This window comes from Ricinus communis, chromosome 1 (assembly GCF_019578655.1).
Source record: "Ricinus communis isolate WT05 ecotype wild-type chromosome 1, ASM1957865v1, whole genome shotgun sequence".
Lineage (NCBI taxonomy): Eukaryota > Viridiplantae > Streptophyta > Magnoliopsida > Malpighiales > Euphorbiaceae > Ricinus > Ricinus communis.
Window position 1 is genome coordinate 10,729,244 of NC_063256.1, and position 18,656 is coordinate 10,747,899.

Consider the following 18,656-nt stretch of genomic DNA (forward strand, 5'->3'; position numbering starts at 1 on the left):
TTGACTACCTTAAAACATAAATTTATTTAAATTTTTAGTTCGTCTTAAATTTAATTCATATTCTTACATACTGTTTGAAAAAAATCTGAATCCAATTATAATTTATATTTATTAATATTTTTATCATATTAATCTAATAGTATCTTATCCGTTAAAATTATATTTATATAATATAATTAAGTAATAAAATAGGACTCATTAAAAATTGAATTAATATAATATTAATGATAAAATAAAAATACTGATTAAATATAAAAAAAGTTAAAAATATTAACATTAAATAAATACTTACTACTTGCAAATATAAAGTTTAAATTCGGTCGAAATGTGGGTTACCGAATATTGGTGGTTCCGGCATACAAAAAGAGGTCATGAAAGAAGGATAATTATTATAATGTTGATTAAATGTTGCAGATCTCATCTTCAGTGGCCCAGTTCACTTTTGGAGAACCCAGCTTATGCATTTGACGACAAATTGCAACATGTGTGTGCCCTTTAAATCCCCAATTGGTCACATTGATTTTTCTTTTTTGTTTAAAATAAATAAAACTAAGTCCAATCAATCTATGTTTCAGCCAATTAATTTTACTCATTTATTCTATCTATTTTTTGTTGTGCAAAATATAGAATTGGCTCAATTGAAAGATCCTAAGGCCAAGTTCGAATTCTAAGACCATTCTATAAAAGAGACCATTTGTCGCCCTTTTCATGTAATAGTTTTAATATAGATAATTTTATTTTTAAGAAAGAAAATATATTTATTTTCTGCTAGAAATTAAATTGGAATAGAAATGTATTTTAGAATATTACTAGCTTGGCTCAGTTTATAAATGACTAAATCAGATAATATTTTAATTCGATTTGATTTTTATTTAAAAATGTTTAATCATAAGCAAACTGACTAGAGTTTATATAAATTTTTAATATTATAATTTTTATTTATTTAAATAAAAATATATTTGACCATAAAAATATATTCATTTATATATATGAATATACTTTTTATCATTATTCATGTTGAATAAATTATATATATATATAATTATTTAAATATAAATATTTATACCTTTAAATTATAAAAATAATAAAAATTTCAAACCAATTTACTGAACTAAACCGAATGATTTCTATTCGATTAAATTTTATATTTTGGTGCAATTTGATTTATAAAATAAAAATATTTAATTATTTAGTTTTTGATTAAGACTGAATGGAATTACCTATTGATTACCCTTAGTCTATCATATTGCAATAAATAATAATATAAGACATTTGAAATCTAGTCAAGCGCTAAAACTATTTATTATTGGCAGCAAGAGTTTTTAGATTTTAATTTTTTTTTTCTCATTCAATGAATTTTTATTTTCATAAAAATTGTAAGGAGGTAATTGTTTATAATTTATGTTAGCTCTTTTATAAATAAAAAATAAAAACAACACAAGAACACTTAAGCCTATTTTCTAATATTAGAGTTCCATTTCGGAAAAAGATTTTTCAGCATTGTGACTTGATTATTGTGAAATATTAAATAACTAAAAATTTAGGATGAAAGGGGTAAAAGAACCCCTTACAAGAAAGATAAAGGCAGAGAGAGGACTGTGGGCCCCGAGTAGCACAAGTTGCCAAATGTCATTGAGCTAATCAATTCAATAGTATTTTCAATTCCAAATAAGCACTAATATTTGAAAAGAAAGGTCACGTTGCTGTCTCGTGCTCTCCAAAAGCCCTTTAAATTTTAATTCCGACCTTTTTGTTTGCAGTCCGTACTAAATAAAATCATACTCTTTAAACCTCATTACAAGAAAATATAAAACGTACTCCTACATATAAAAACTATACCAATTAGTCCAACCAGAAAACTTGATGATCACCGCCGCAAGGAAAAGCAAGCATTTATCGACTGTTATGACTTCATTACATTGCTTAAGATAATTAATGGGTGGCTAATAGTGGAATAGTAAATGAAACAAACGTCTTGGAATTTGATTTAATAAAAAATTTATTTAATAAATTAATCGAACCGATTTCGATCTCAATTTCAAATTTAATAACTTGACAGAGTGTAGCCCATCAGCTCAAAAATAGGCTGGTTTAGGAGCTATTCAGGATGGAGATTTTAGCATCCAAAACAAATAATGTAATGTAATGTGTCCATGTCTGACTTCTTAGTATGCAGCAACTCAACAACTTACAGTCCTTGTTTTGTAGAGCCAATCTGTTTGTCATTGATGGGCCTATTATTAGTTAAACTTATTATGGGAATTATTGGAAGGACCACTTTCCATCACCTTCAATCCATAAATTTCTCTGTCCATAAATACTTTTTATTGGTGATTTCTTTTAGCCACTGAAATACTCCAGTGTCCAAACATGGTGTGGATGTGACTCTGTTCAACATTTTGTGAAAGGTCCAGTTAAAAAATATCCATGGACCAAACTCAAAGTAGCTTTCGGCTTTTGTTGCAAATTGCAAATTTCTTCATTGAGTTTGTTTTGAAGTTGCACTTCTATTAGTCACTTTGTTAATCAACTTTTCATTACTGGGCTGGTTCTGTGTTGGGCTGCCTGCTTTTGAATGTTGTTGGAAACCTTAAAACTTTTCCCAACCCGTACACTGCTTTAATTCTCCCTCTCCACTCTTAACCTTTTGTTCTGTACGGCTATATCCAGACCTAACTTATTGTCTGACAATATATTCAATCTGTTTGGGCCTGTTTCAAAAAACAAAACAAAAAAAAAAAAAAAAGTTGAGTAGAAAAGAAGGCATCATGTTATTATTGTATTATTCATAAATTATTAACCTTGTTGTTTGATCATCACACTATAACGAAGAAAATACTGCTATGATGAAGATAATATGATAGTCAGAGTTATTCATTTTCAAATTCATATTTTTAAAACACGACATATATTATAATAATTACTAATTGAAATGATGACTAAGATTTCGATAGTGAAATATTTATTTTATAATAAATTATTATTATATTACGTTTTTTCTTCTAAAACAATATATGTACCGAAAATAAATCTAAATCAAATTTTAAAATATAGTTTATATAATAAAATAATCTATTTGGTATCATTTTTAAAATACTTTTTATATCAAAATAACTTGTGTTGAAGTAAACGCTAGTTAAAATATAAGTCTTGATAGTGTACTATGCAATAAAAAACAACTATTATTGAAATTTAACTCTTATAAATATTATAGTCCTCAAATGTGTTTAAGCTTATTTTCGTATTAATGTATGATACGTAATATTTTTTAACACACCCGTTTGTAATTTTTAATTCATTGTAAAGACGTGCAAAAAAATTTTAGATCTATAAATTCTAATTTCAATTTTTATGCTATGATATAAGAAGTTTAACGGGTTGTAGATTCTATAGTTGAAACTAATTATTAATTATATTTGTTATAAAAAAGAAAACTTACTTAATACAGAAAAAATGACTCGAATCAAGATTTCTCACTCTCTAAAACAAACATTTTTAATACCTAAACTAGATATAAAATGATATAAAGATAATCTAAATAAATAATAATTATTCGTTTTAAGTATTTTAACCTGAAAATCATATGAGAGAAGAAACTACTAAGACCGGTTGGTAAAATATTTATGAAAAAATTATAAAAATATCTATATTTTTTAATTTTTTATTAAAAATACGATGTAAATTTTTTATTTTTATTTTTATTGTGTGATAATATCAAAAATATAATTTTTTAACTTTAGTTGATTTATCAAAAAACAATCAAAAAAATCAAAAAATAACTAAAAGATAATCAAACCATATGTTTTAAGAAATTAAAAAGAATATTTTTTCAAAAAAATTATCCAGTAAAAATGATATTTTTTATTAATTTTAAAATATTTTTTAAAAATCTCTATATTTATTGTACATTTTGGCCCCTGTAGTGACAGCCCTTTATACCTCAAACAAGTACAAATTTATATGGCTGTACTACGTAGCATAGAATTATAATTCAAACAGGAGTAACCTAACTACTTCTAGAATTTCAGGCATAAAATGATTAGTTGGGGTGGATTCCCAACCACATATCACCACCAATAGTTCTATAAATCCACAACAAAAAGAACCCACAAAAAATCACACACACTTGAGTGTTTGTATAATATATTTTATGGACTAATTAGGTCTTTAATTTTATACTTTACTGAAAATAATTATTTTTTTAAAAAAGAGTCTTTCCACTTCTAATCCAATCACATGTCAAGTTAAACAACAAAGGCCACAAACAGCCCCATTATAGGAAGCTAAGAGATTACTAAATATTATAATTTATATGCTTAATGAGATCCATGTGTCTATTTGGACCATCGAAACCCAGCCTTAATTAGATGTATTTCCTTGTATCATTTGATAACCTATGGTACCAAACTACAAATAATAAAAAATATTTTCTTTTGCAATGCAAACTAAAAAAATTGAAAAGTATTAGAGCTGAAAGCACTGCATGATTGTGGGTTTATAAGTTAGTCCGATATATTATTTTAGTATATATAATTTATTATATACGTCTAAAATCTAATAAATTTAGAATATAAATTTAAAATCAGTATATATTTCTTTTTAACTCGGATTCATATAGGATTGTGATAAAAAGATATTTGATTTTTTTATATTTTTCTTCTTATATTGACGGATAGTATATTTTATACTTTTCGAGCATTTATCCGACAACAAATCTTTCGAGGGTTGACAAATACATAAGATAAGTTTAGTTGTAGGAAATTATTCCATGCAGCGTGTATATACATTTCATTAGATTGTATATTGAAAATAAAAGGAGTTATAGAGGGTGAGGAAGTGGAAGTCAACATCAGTAAGTAGTTAGAAGATGCAACCTACTTAATTAATTAGCGATTATGGTAATGTAAATAATTATTTAAATTAATTACTTTACGAATCATGGATGCGCTTTTACTGAAAGTGGAGTGCAGTGGGCCTCTATAATATTAATCATGTTGGAGGTCATCGGACACCTTTCGTTCTTGAATTGAAACATTAGTTTAAAATATTAATGTTGGACACTGCATATATATATATATATATAAATATATACATTTAACGCGTTAGCTACAGTACTGCATGGGTTATTTCATCATCAAAAACGTATTCCCCATAAGTCCATAGATATATATATATATGTGAAATGATTTACTATAAAAATAAATAAATTAGATTCCCGCTTCAAATTCAAACTTTAAATAAAAAATTTATCAATTAAAATTTATTCTATAATTTTCTTTAATTTATAAATTCAAAAGCATGGTCGATGAGATTGTAAAATTTTCTTTAAGATTAATTATAAAATTTGAGTATTCGAGTTTATATTAAAATTGTTAAATTAGTTATCTATCGGCCGAAAAAATAATATTCTATAATTTTTAAATTAATTAGACTAATTATATCATAAAAATGGGTACGCCACAAACAGCCTTAAAGTGCAACCGAGGAGCAAATTCAATTTTGTGTAACCGACCAACAATTATTATTAGTATTATATTTTTTATAACTGAGTCCAACCGACCAACATGCTTCCCTTTTGTCTTTCTTTAGTTAAAATAAAGTCCTTTTTACCTTTATTTATTTCCAATTAATTTAAAACTTTCTCTATGTGAAGTGGGAAGGATGTATATTGGAAATTAACCAGGAAATGGACAAATGGGCAAATAAAATAATATAGGTGGGGTATCATTTGAGATAGGACCACAATTCTAGAGCAGGGACTAACACTGAACTCGTCTCAAAGTGCAGTCATTGTTGTCACAGTCGATTTCCATGGCAATTCTGTGTGCTTCTATATATATATATAAAGGCAACGTATAAGTTTAAATCCATGGAAAACCTAATTTTCCCTTTACTGGGTTTCCTAACTGTCAACTTCAAGAATTTTAAGATAACAGGTCCACATGATCTATTTACTTTACGAATCCATGAAAAAAATGCACTCGCTGTCATAAATATATATTTCAATTTGAACAAAATTTTATATTTAAATCTCTTTATTCTTATATATAAATAAGAAATAAATTTCAAGCAAGAAAATTAGAAATCTTTATAATAACTTATTATGATTAAATGAGTGAAGATGATTTTAATTTCCGTATGTTATTTTCATTCGCTTTTCTAATGGCATGTAATATCATATATGTCATAGTTGAAATAAATATATCTAAAGATAAAAATAAAGACATCTAACTGAAGCTAGAATATACTAATGATGAGAGGAATTATAAGAATTGAATATTAGAAGTACCAAAAGTTGAATTTCTACCATTACAATGGGCTTTTATTGCCCATTAAAATGACAAAGAAAAAATTAATTATGTATATCGAATATGGAAATAATAATAATAATAATAGATTAAATTTATTTATTTATTGAAATACTGATTAGATAGGTATGTTCAAATTATAGATATATATTTAGGGTATTTTAAAGCTGTAATGATATATTTTTATATATAATAAGGTAAAAATATGTGTTTTTAATTCATTTAACTTTAATTGTCTAGTCTCAGGTAATATTAGCCTGGTTTAGAGGGAGCTTTTATTTTTTTATTTTTTTTATTTAATACCATGATCGTTGGGTTAAATATGTTAGACTGGTTTTTATAAGTGTTTAGTTTAGCCTTTTTACTTTTGTATGAATCTTGTTATTTATTTATTTAATGAATGATTTCTTTACCTTCATATCTTTATTAGTTTCAATTATTATTGTTAGTTAACTATTATATTAATTCAACAATAGTAATTGTTATGAACATATTTAGGTTGAATGCATTAGAGACACCAACTTTGCTTCAATTTATGTAAGTATAAGAAACTTTAGTTACATCATTAGTTTGAGTGACCGAATAAAAATGCACATGACCATCTCATTCATTATATCTAGGCTTAACGTAAAATAAAGAGATTACTAAGTAAATGACTAGACTAAATACTGTCTTTAGCATATAGCTTTAAATTATAAGCATTTGCATTTGCATTGCATATTTATTTATTATTTTGTTACTTTACTTTATAAATATTATTTTTTCGGATTTGGAGTGTTTAGATTTATTTTTATTATTTTGTGTTGATAATTGTTTTTTATAATAAGTGGTCTCATAGTTCATTGAGAGATCAACCTCGTGGTGAATTTACTTTTACTATAGGAACGGTTCGTGCACTTGCGAATACTAACTTAGACACATTAGATACGAGTTTAGTTAAAACAATTCATTATGCTAATCAGGTTAAATACATTACCCATTTTTAGGTAATTATGTATTATGATATCTGCATGTGCTGATTAAGTTTCTCTTAGTATAAAGTAATTGAATAACTAATTAAATAATATATCCAACAAAATCTCTAAAGTATTAAAATGATATCTTTTTATTCATAATTATATTTTCTCTTACTTCCTTTTATAATGCTTTTAAAACATAATATTAGTGATATTTTATCTCTAGTCTTGGTTTTTATTTTAAGTTATGGCAATAACTATTGGATTACATTAGTTTTGCGTATAACCTCTATGTATTTTGTAAAAAATAATTAATTTTATGTTAGATTTAATTTGTTTTGCATGATACGTGGAATTCTTTTTTAATTTTGTGAAAATTTGAATTGAATTGGCTCTTTTTGCCAAGTTGGTGGGCGAAATTACCAAAAAATTTAAATCCAAATAAATTGGACATTGACTCTATATTGAATCTTACTTTTTCCAAACAAAATACTATATAGCATTAAAGTTAATTCAAAATATTATTAAATATAGTTTTAATTACCTAATAAAAAATAGATCAAAGCCAATTAAGTTAATCTATGCCAAGCTTTATATATATGAAACTTTTACTGTATTTAGGCAGACTTCCCTGATAACTTCAAGCATGAACGAGTAAGAAATTAGAATAATTGTATATCTGCCTTTTGAATTATAGTGATTAGCATGCCACATTTTTCATATGCTTGCAAACTTAAAAATCAATGTTATATTAAAAGAGTGTTTGGCTCAGTTGTTGAGATGGGCTGTTAGCTGATTTACACTTCACAACTGACTAAAATATATTTAATAAAGATTTAATATAATTGTTAGTAGCTTATTTAAACTAAAATAGTAATTGATAAGATCAACTTCTCTTATAAGCTTTTAGCCAATCTGGTGATATTAATTCCATACATAAGACATAATTATTATTTTTACTAATTATTTAAATTATTCTCTTTAAATTATATTTAATTTTATTTACAATTCGCATATATGTTATTTTTATTCATAACAATTTGATAATTTTACCTATGTTTCTCTCATTTACATTTCCTTATTTATCTTGAGTTACTAATTTAATTAATACATATAATCAATTTATATATGTACAAATAAGAAAAGAAACTACCAAACAGGTAACAGATATATATACTTTATATTGTAATATCTTTTTATAGTTGTATATTCATTTCATATAAACATCTATTCTTTATAATATATTCTTATACTTTTTATTAATATAGTATAGTTTAAATATAAATTATATTTATATAGGCCATTTTATATGTCACGACCCCACCCGTGGGCCCGTGACCGGCACTAGGGAATGGGTAGGCTTAAGGCCATCGAAACCCGTAGTAAGCCTGACAATCACTGATTTAAACAAATCTCATCTCAAATTAATATTATTAAAGCCACAAATTATCTTAAATGCTACATTCTACATAAATACTTCAGTCTGGCAGAAAAACTAGGCGAGACCTGAAACTCAGAAAGTTTACAACTGATACATCTACTATTACTACTGCGGAGAATCTAAGATTTACCAATTTACATACCAAATCAAATACATCACCCGATGATGAAGGAGTCGGGTTACTGAATAAGAGTCGCGGGAGAACTAACAGTCACGAATCTGAAAAAAAAAAACAGTAAAAATGAGACTGTCAGTCTCGAGAGTGAGTTAAAATCATATATCTAAAACAGTTTTCAACATTTTAATATCACATTCCTTTAATTTTAAAAATAATTAATAAATCACGCAAACCATACGTGTCATGTTAAAACATATGTGTCATGCCATGCTTAAACAAAATTTATTCCACATGCAACGGGACGGAGTACTTGATAACCCTAATCCCAACTCTAACATCTCGATTTATTTCAACACTTATGTCTCAACTAACCTCAACTCTAACATCTCAAACCTCTCATTCCAACAGGACTGGCGCCCAGAGAGCAAAGCTCGACCAGGGACCTTACCTCCAGTCCACTTAACTCTCGGCCTTAGCCTTTCGGGCTCTCTTATCCAATAAGACTGGCCAGAGAGCATAGCTCGACCAGGGACCTTACCTCCGGTCTGGTCACTTAAATTTCCAAATAAGCCGCCCGAGAGCAATACTCGACCGGGGACCTTTACTCCCAAGCGAACCACACTCTACTAAGCCCGAGTGCGATGCTCGACCAGGCAGTCCTAATCTTTCTTTCTCAAAATTTTTACCTCTTTACCCTTTTCCTATCTCTCTCATATTATATTTGGAACACTCATCCAACTCCTATGTTCTCTAGTCCCATCCCGAGTCATCATGCAATATTAAAATTGGTGATAAAGGAAAAATATATTTAAATAATAATTAAAAGCATCAAGAAAATAATGATAATAATTAAATGAGAAATTAAAATTGCAAATGAATAATCACAGTAGCAAATCAAATTTTATGCATGACACGTGCATAAGCGATATATGACTTTAACTCACAGGTTTGGCGACCTCCTAGCTCTGCTCCGGTGCCTCGGTAGGAGCGAGCCGAACAAACAGATCATCTAATCACGGAAAACAATTTATCAATACGCTGAGACAATCCATCATTAATCCTAGGTCTAGACTCCTAGGACTGACTGTCTAAGAATCTCGACTCGGGAGAATTCTACCGAAAATCCGGCAGAACCTCCCCTACAACACGAACACTACCCCCCGTAAAAACGGGTCCAGGACCTGCCAGAAAAATACTCTAAATATCCAACAATTTAAACAACGGGAGTCGGGTCCCCAAACTTCACTATTTCCCGACTCCGCCACACAACACAAAATACGACTATGGCAGGCCAACTGACAGACAAATATTTTTGACTCACAAAAATCATCAAATACTCAATATAAACCATTAGACACAATTAAACCAAGAATTCCAAAATTAACGGGCCAAAGATAATTACCGAGACGCTCGGTCGCTCGGTCGACTCGCCTCCAGCCGCCGGAGTCCGATCGACGATCCGAACACACCATCGGACTCACAACGGCGAAGGCGATCCCGCCCGATTTTTCGATCCGACACCCGATCATCCGGAGAGATTTGCGGACGATCTCGACCGTCGATTCGCGAAGCCCGATCGCCACGAAACCAGTGCCATCGCGAAGCTTGGTGAGGAGAGTCGGGATACGCCCTCCGATCGTCCATCCTCCGGCCGAATCTCGCCGGAAAAACCCAAAAACGCGGTTGCCTCCACTTTCTGCGGAACTCTCTCTCGGCCACCAAACCGACGCCGCCAAAAGGAAGCTCTCCAAAGGGAGCCGATCGCCACCAAGATCGGTAGGAAGCGAAGCCGAACGGCTTCGGGCCGCCACACGTCAGCGATTCCACCGCCACCATCGTGCTCGCCTTTCGCGTCAGCGCCCTCGGCTGGCCTCCGTCAGTCCACCATGGACGCCGGCGCCTCTCTCTCTCTCTCCCTTTTCTTCTTCCTTCTTTGTTTTCTCTCTCCCCAATTCCATTTCTTTCAATATCGACATTTGACCCCTGAACTTTTTCTTATTGCAATTTGGTCCCTCAACTTTCTTAATTACTTACAATTTCATCCTGCAGAATTCCAATTTGACCCCCAAACTTCTTTTTAGCCTTTCAATTAAGCCCCTAACTATTTAATTTGGGCCAAATCCGAATTATTGAAAATACACAATTACAAAAATACCCCCACTGACATATTTATTTACGAAATACCAAACTCACAAATTTCCATTAAACCCTCACAAAAATAAAATTATACTTTTAATCCTTATTCCAAAATAATCCTCCAATTAAATCCTACACAATTAAATTAAATAATCAATTTTCAACTTAAAATTTAATACTACTAATCAATTATAATACCAATTTTCCCAAAATTCTTTTATAAAAACATCCTTTATAATTTCTATCATAATTTTCCAATATATAATTTTATTTATATAAATATGCATTTGGAAAAATTTGAATAACCAAAATATAATCATTTCTCAAATAGTTTACTTGAATAAAAATAAAGCTAAAATTAACTTAAATAAAAACTCACTATTAAATATATATTAAAAAAAATTCCGGGTGTTACATTATATATTAAAAACTCAAAAATATTTATTAAATATTTATATAAATAGTTATCAGCTATCTACTAAACCAAACAGGTTCTAAGATTTAGAACTCAATTTAATATAAAAATGATAGTGCATAAAAATAACTTGTAAATCAAAAATTGTCTTCTTGTACATAAGAAGGAGACATAAAATAAATATAAAATTTATTCATTGATACAAGTATTATATCTACTAGACTTTATATTTCTGAACATATTCTTTTGCTCGTAACTTATATATTGATATAAATTTACTAAAAATGTCATATTAAGTGGAGAGGGAACTATAAAGGGGACGAGGAGGCCATGCCCCCCAAAGATTTTATATATATATATATATTAATTTTTATTTATATATTATCCTTCTTTATATTTTGTTTTAGTTTCGTATACATTGGAAAAAATTATTTTGCCCCCACATTAATTGAGTTATAGTTTTGCTCCCAATATATAATATATGTGCGTAATAGCGACTAACAAATTAGAAATTAATAATTGCTGCACTAATAAATGATATATATGACTTATTTTTAATTAAAAAACAATTTTAGATTCTTGGAAGTAGCATATTATAATAATAATAATTATTATTATATTAATTTATATAAATCTAAGTAATATTTCAATTAATAAATTATTATTATTACTATATGTATAATGGATTTATTTTTAATTTTTCTATTTTCCTACTTAATTTATGTATGAGAATCAAAATTTATTAATAATTTATCTTCAAAAGTAAATGACTTATTTTAAATTTAATAATAATTTTTAATTCCAAATAAATAACATATTAATTACATAAAAAATTGTATAAAATAAAGACTAACAATATGGAATATAAAACATTAATCTTATGACAAACCATTCGTATTAAAATATGCAGAGCCAGTGGAGCAAAGATTATAATAATCATTAATCAGGAAAAGGTAAGTTTTAATTTTCCATATATAAAAGAGAGTTTTGTGATTTTATTGGCGAGGCTCTCATGTGACTGCGAAGATCGTCTTCCACTTTTATAAAGAAAGCCCTCTCTCTCTTTCTCTCTCAGCATTCCCTGGAATTATAACTTCATCGTAAAGGTATGCTTCTTCGAAATTGCTCTTAGTTTCTGTTTCTCACTAACGTCCTAACCTGACCTTTCTTTTTTTCTCGTCTGAACTAGTCTGTCTATCTCTTTTTAATGCGATGTAGCCATTAGTGGATTTTACCGTACACAATTAAGAAAACAAAGAGAGAAAGAAGAATGGTGCTGCTTTTGGACTTTGTAAAATTTATGACTGCAAGAGTATTCTTTGCTGCTTTGAATATCGCTACACACGCTCTCTCTTTTTCTTTCGCTTTCTTTTATTCCTTTTAAATATATATATATATATATTTCTTTTCCATTTTCCTTTTTGTGTTTCCCGGTGAGCATACAGCGGTTAGGGTTTAGCTATGACATGCGGGAGCTTCTAGTTTACCATGCTCCAGATTGAAAACTTTTTGTTATCCGGTAGTAATGTGCTTTTTAAATTTTTCTGAATATCTATTTAAAATTAATTTAAAACGTGTCGGATAAATTTGTATAAATAGTAAAATATTATTTTAAAATATAAATTTAAAATTTTAATTAAATTAAAAAAAATTTCGAGTCGAGAAAAGATTTCTGCCGCTACAACTGTAGAATGACTTCAGTGCCTTACTTGTGGTTTTGATAAGCCTTACTTGTGCCATTAAAGTCAAGGGCATCTTCGTCTTTATACATATATGGAGGGGGAAGAATTGTTATTAGGTCACCAAATAATGCCTTGAAATTGTAGGGTAAATGCAGTATTTAATTCTGGGAAGAAATTAACACGGTTGAAAACTCTTGCCCTATTTATTACAGTCATACTCTTATTCAAATTCTTATCATCGTGTAAAAATGAAATTCTGATTTCACTATTCCATCCAATTGGTAAGTTTTCGAATTTTTTATGGAATTTTCTTTTAAATATCCACTTGTAATATAGCCTACAAATTTGACCAGACACATTTATTTCAAGAAAAAAAGAAACAAACATTGAAGACGAATAAACACATAGTTTAGGGTATTAACTAAAGAAATAATCATAATTGAAAGAAATACCATGATCATGGTTAATTATTTCTAGACTCCATCATAAATCCCAATGCAAATTAATAACAAATCATTGGAATGATTTGATATTAGATGACTGTGCATGCTTGTATGATTTTTTATTTATTATTATAATAAATTATTCGTTATTATTTTGAAATATTTTTATGTTTTAATTTTTTTTAAAATAATTATTGTCCAACGTTGGTGTATATTTCTATTTATACACCAACAAATTTTTTTTTTATTATTATTCGTCTTGAAATATAGATTAATGAAAGCGGGATCTAAGATAAATTCGTAAATCCAAAATTCGGAAGTTAAAAAACAATATTGTACGACTTTTAGACAAAGTTAGGCTTGTAATATTTCATTTCCATTTTTAACCAGATTCACTATCTATTATAAAGTATAAACTTCCATTTTGCATGTAACCGAATTTTGATTTTTTATGTCTGTTTTGTCAGGTCAATTACTATGTCCTATTTGTTGACAGTTTCGTCGTAGGAAATCCACTTTCTGTCCAAAACCCACATGCAATAATCTCAACCTCTCATATGAAACTGAGATTTAGACAGCGACTAGTGAGTGTCTGATAAGTCAGTACGTTGTTCTTTGGCTCTCTTCTTTATACGAAAGAAAGAAAAAAGAGGTGCAATCAGTTTTTAACCGAAAGGTAACCTTATACTTGTTTATAGCCTTTGTGATTTTAGATTTCCCTTTCATGAACTTATTATAACGGTCAACTAGCACAACTACCTTTAACTGTATGCTGTCATTTCTTATAACTACTCAAAAGTACATGTGTCTGCACTTTTTCTGTACAAAGATTTCTTTTTGAACATCTGTATGATGAATTGATGTATGATCAATTAGGTTTTTTTTTTCCTTTTAATCAATTAGTTTAAGCTCACAATTCTCTGCATCATCACAAGAGGGTCTGGTTTGCTACAGAATTTGATGGGTTATCAGTCATCGTCATCGTCGGAGCACCTAATCCTGGAATCGATCTCTAAAGGAAAATCTGATGAGGATGGACCTACCCTTGGTTCTTACAGTGCGTGGCTGGTAATGTTCTTCTCATTAATTATAATTTTCTGAGGAACACTTAGGAGTAATTAATGTTTCAAATTAAATCTCGAGTAAATTAGCCTTTTTATTTTGCTTGCTGTTAACAGATGAAGCATCCTTCTGCATTGGACTCATATGAAGGGATGATGAAGCCTGTTAAAGGAAAAAGCTTGGTTGTATTTTTGGATTATGATGGAACCCTATCACCAATAGTTGATGATCCTGATAAAGCTTTCATGTCCGAGAAAGTAAATTCGCTGTAGATGATGCAAAAGAATAACTTTTAATTGATATAAATATTTTTTTTTCAAATTTTTTTGGTATTCTGGTCTCCTTTAGGGAGTTAAATTTGAGATCTCATAGTCCTAGAAACAGGTTCGAATTAAAGCTCGTTGGCTCTGATATTGCTTGATCTTTTACAAAGTTTTGCATGAATTGCAGATGCGTTCAGCGGTTGAAGAAGTTGCTCGTGTATTCCCCACAGCAATAATTAGTGGAAGGTGCCGCGATAAGGTGAAAATTTTGAGATAAATTATTATTTATGAAGCAGAGATGAGTCAATGTCCTAGTATTTAACAAGATTTTATTTTCTCAATTACAGGTGAAAAGATTTGTTCAACTAGAGAATGTAATCTATGCTGGCAGTCATGGGATGGACATTTTTACCACAATAGGTTCATTCAAGTGCAACAACCAGCATCGATTTAGGGCTGTTGAAAATGAGGTTTCTTAATTTTTTATTGTATAAAACTATATTTTTGGTTGGAGATTTAATTGTAAACCCATATTGTATACATGTTTACATTTATATGCTGTGAGATAATGTATATCCAGTGTATAAGTTCTCTCTATTATTTAATGAGAATATTGATAACAAAAGATATATTCGCATTATGCATTCATATATTTTGGTTTGAAAATATTCTCATAAGACGACGATAAGTACGTACATATTATGCATGCATATATACTTTTATAGAATATTCTCATCAGATAACGACAGGGCGTCATATATCCATATATAGATCTTCTTTTAGAATATTTTTATTAGATGACGACGCAATGAGCAATGCATATTTCTTATATAAAAATATTCTCCTTAAATGATTATAAAAACGTATGTACCATGTATGAATGTCAATTATGTAACGGTTTATTTTATAATACTGCATGAATTACATAAAATAATCATAAGCTAGCACTCTGAACTGAACATAATCTTTAAATTTTTTAGGGTGATGGAGTCATCTACTTTCAGCCAGCAAAAGCTTTTTTGCCTGAAATTCAAGAGGTAATTACATTTGTTCCCTTTATTATAGTTCTCCATTGATCTCCCATTTCAATTTTCTTATAGATATTGAAGGTACTAAAAGAGAAAACCAAGACCATCAAAGGTGCCATGGTTGAAGACAACAAATTCTGCATTTCTGTGCATTATCGGCTTGTAAATGTGGAGGTAAAAACAAGGCCAAAGCTTCAAGAACATTAACTAAAACAGATTATGAAATATTCAATATTAGCTATCTTTTTCTTGGTGTAAAAAAAAAAAAAAAAACTGCAGGATGTTGATACTCTAAAGGAGATGGTGAAATCAATCATGGAGGATTACCCCAGCTTTCGCATAACAGGAGGCAAAAAGGTATCAATTCCCCCATACCATTATTATGATATTTCTATAAGAATGTGGCTGATTAGTTTCTGCATTTTGAACATATATCATCGAACAGGTTATGGAGATACGTCCTCAGATAGATTGGGACAAGGGTCGTGCTCTGCAATATCTGATCCAAAATCTTGGTTTCGACGACTGTAATGATTTTCTGCCACTGTATATAGGAGATGATAAGACAGATGAAGATGCTTTCAAGGTACAGTATAATAATTATTTGAATAGTTGAAACCGCACAACAATTAATTCAAATGAATTTAATTAACCATGGGGATCGTGAATGATTGCAGGCTATCAAGGACATTGGTAGAGGATACCCCATCGTTGTTTCTTCTATACCAAAGGAGACCAAGGCTTCCTACTCGTTGCGCGATACAGATGAAGTAATGTCATTCCTACTGAATCTAGTGAAGTGGAAAAGTTCTTCTGCCAGTGATAATTAGTTTGGTGTTCGAGAGATGAATTACAGCAAAATCTAGAACTCCAGAAGAGTAATTAATTAGTTAATGGAGGCCAAAAAAGATTGACTTTTACAAGGGGATTATGATATTCAAATAGCGATACTTAGTTTTATTTAAAATATAGTAAGTTTACTGGACCCCTTGAAATACCATATTCAGGAATTAGGAAAACAAGAAGAAATAGATAGAGGGCAAAAAGAGGTAAAGAAGAACCTGAAAGAAAAATGGTTTACATTATTTCATTTGAATTTTAATCATTATGATAATATCCCTGCTTTATTTATTTATTTTTATATCCATTAATTTCATGATTTAAATGGAAGCTCAAGTCATAGTATAATATAGTACGAGTGTAGTTCATATACGTCGTGCATATTTTAGCATTTCAAAGAGCTAGTGATGCTTAAACTGGTAGTTCTTGTGGTACACAAATTACTATATGAAACATCAGTTGTACTGCAGGCTTTAATTATGAAAGTTACTGTTCATTCAAAATATCTTGCAGCCTTTAATTATAAAACTATTGACACTTGGGCTTGAGTCTAAATGAATCTTAAGTCTAAGTGAATTTTTAGGTTTTTATAATGAAGGTAATTAGATGGCTAATTCTATCCACGACTGTTGAATTATTATGGCCAAGATTAGTTTATCAAACTTCTTCTAATCATGGCCAAGATTAGTTTATCAAGTGGAAAACAACTTCTTCTAATGGCCCAATCCTTAGAATTAACGTGGTTTTCTGATAAATTCTTGTCCTTGCTATATAATGGAAAAGTATAAATCTTTTTTAAAAAGATTTATACCTTTACATATTATCTATTTTCTCAATTTGTCATCCTTATTGTCTTAAGTATTGAAATTCTCGATCAAATAATTGTCATAAGTTTAAAATAAATAATAGTTAGTGCTACACCAAAAATGAATAATAAATGCGTTACATTATGAAAATCAGGAGAAAATATTTAAGTACACACATAAACTGTTTCTTTTAGAATACACTTAACGGTTGAAATTCTATATTCACTAAAACTTCTTTATAGTCATACACTTGAAACGAAATAAAATTTATCACTATAAGAATATTATAATTTAATGGAAATCTTATAGTAAAAAATATTTTTTTTAGACTTGATACTTAATCTTGTTGGAGAAGTGATAAGATAGATTAATATATTGTCTATTATACAAAATAAGATTGATGAGACAAAATAGTAATACAATAAGATAAAACAGAGCATAACATACATTTTTTGAAAATATATGTATAAATATTACTATAAAAATTAATAATTTTTTTTAAACGAGACTTAAATAAATTTATAACTTATTATAATATAGAATTTATTCATATTTACAATTATCCTAAATTGGAACTAAAATTATTTATAACTATGTAGATGTTATTCTTATATAGAGTATCACTATAGAAAGGTTTTATTGTATATTTTCTTTTGCAAATTAGTTTTGTTAATGTTTAATTGTATTTTAACACTATTTATAACAATAAAGTGAAAAAAGAAGGAAGAAGTTTTAAAGGTAAAAGAAAGATGTTAAAGGAAAAAAAAAATTATATTTCCATATGTTTGATTTCATAAATAATGATGAAAGGGAAGAAAAGAAAATTTTAGATTATTTAAATTTTTATTATAAATAATAATATGAATAGAAAAATAATTGATTAAATTTTAACTTTTTCTCTAAATCATCGTAAATTTGTACAAAAATAACATAAGGAAATCATTCATTCTATTATACTCAATTCCTAAAATAAAATTAATAGCTTAATATGATTAAAATCTGATGTTAATTATTTTAATATTTTTGAATTACATCAAATTATGTTAGTAAATCTTTGTGTATTTAATAATTCTTTCAACATCTTTGTCTTTTAACTTTGTTAAATTATAACATTTTTAAATTAAAAAGAGAAATTAAATATAAATAAGAATCTAATAT

At 28.6% G+C, this 18,656-nt stretch overlaps 1 protein-coding gene across 2 annotated transcripts; it reads left to right on the plus strand.

Moving 5' to 3' along the window:
* Nucleotides 1–13,654: 13,654 nt before the first annotated feature.
* LOC8282118 (probable trehalose-phosphate phosphatase D) lies at nt 13,655–17,019 on the plus strand. 2 transcript variants are annotated; one of them, XM_002523317.4, is made up of 10 exons: nt 13,655–14,175; nt 14,454–14,567; nt 14,678–14,818; nt 15,012–15,083; nt 15,172–15,294; nt 15,805–15,861; nt 15,925–16,026; nt 16,132–16,209; nt 16,298–16,438; nt 16,530–17,019. In XM_002523317.4, the coding sequence occupies exons 2-10, from the start codon at nt 14,460–14,462 to the stop codon at nt 16,680–16,682; spliced, it is 975 nt and encodes a 324-aa protein (XP_002523363.1). In that variant the 5' UTR covers nt 13,655–14,175; nt 14,454–14,459; the 3' UTR covers nt 16,683–17,019. The 2 variants fall into 2 exon arrangements, with proteins under 2 accessions (XP_002523363.1, XP_025013872.1); XM_025158104.2 differs by lacking the exon at nt 13,655–14,175 and having other exon boundaries at nt 14,428–14,567.
* Nucleotides 17,020–18,656: the final 1,637 nt, after the last annotated feature.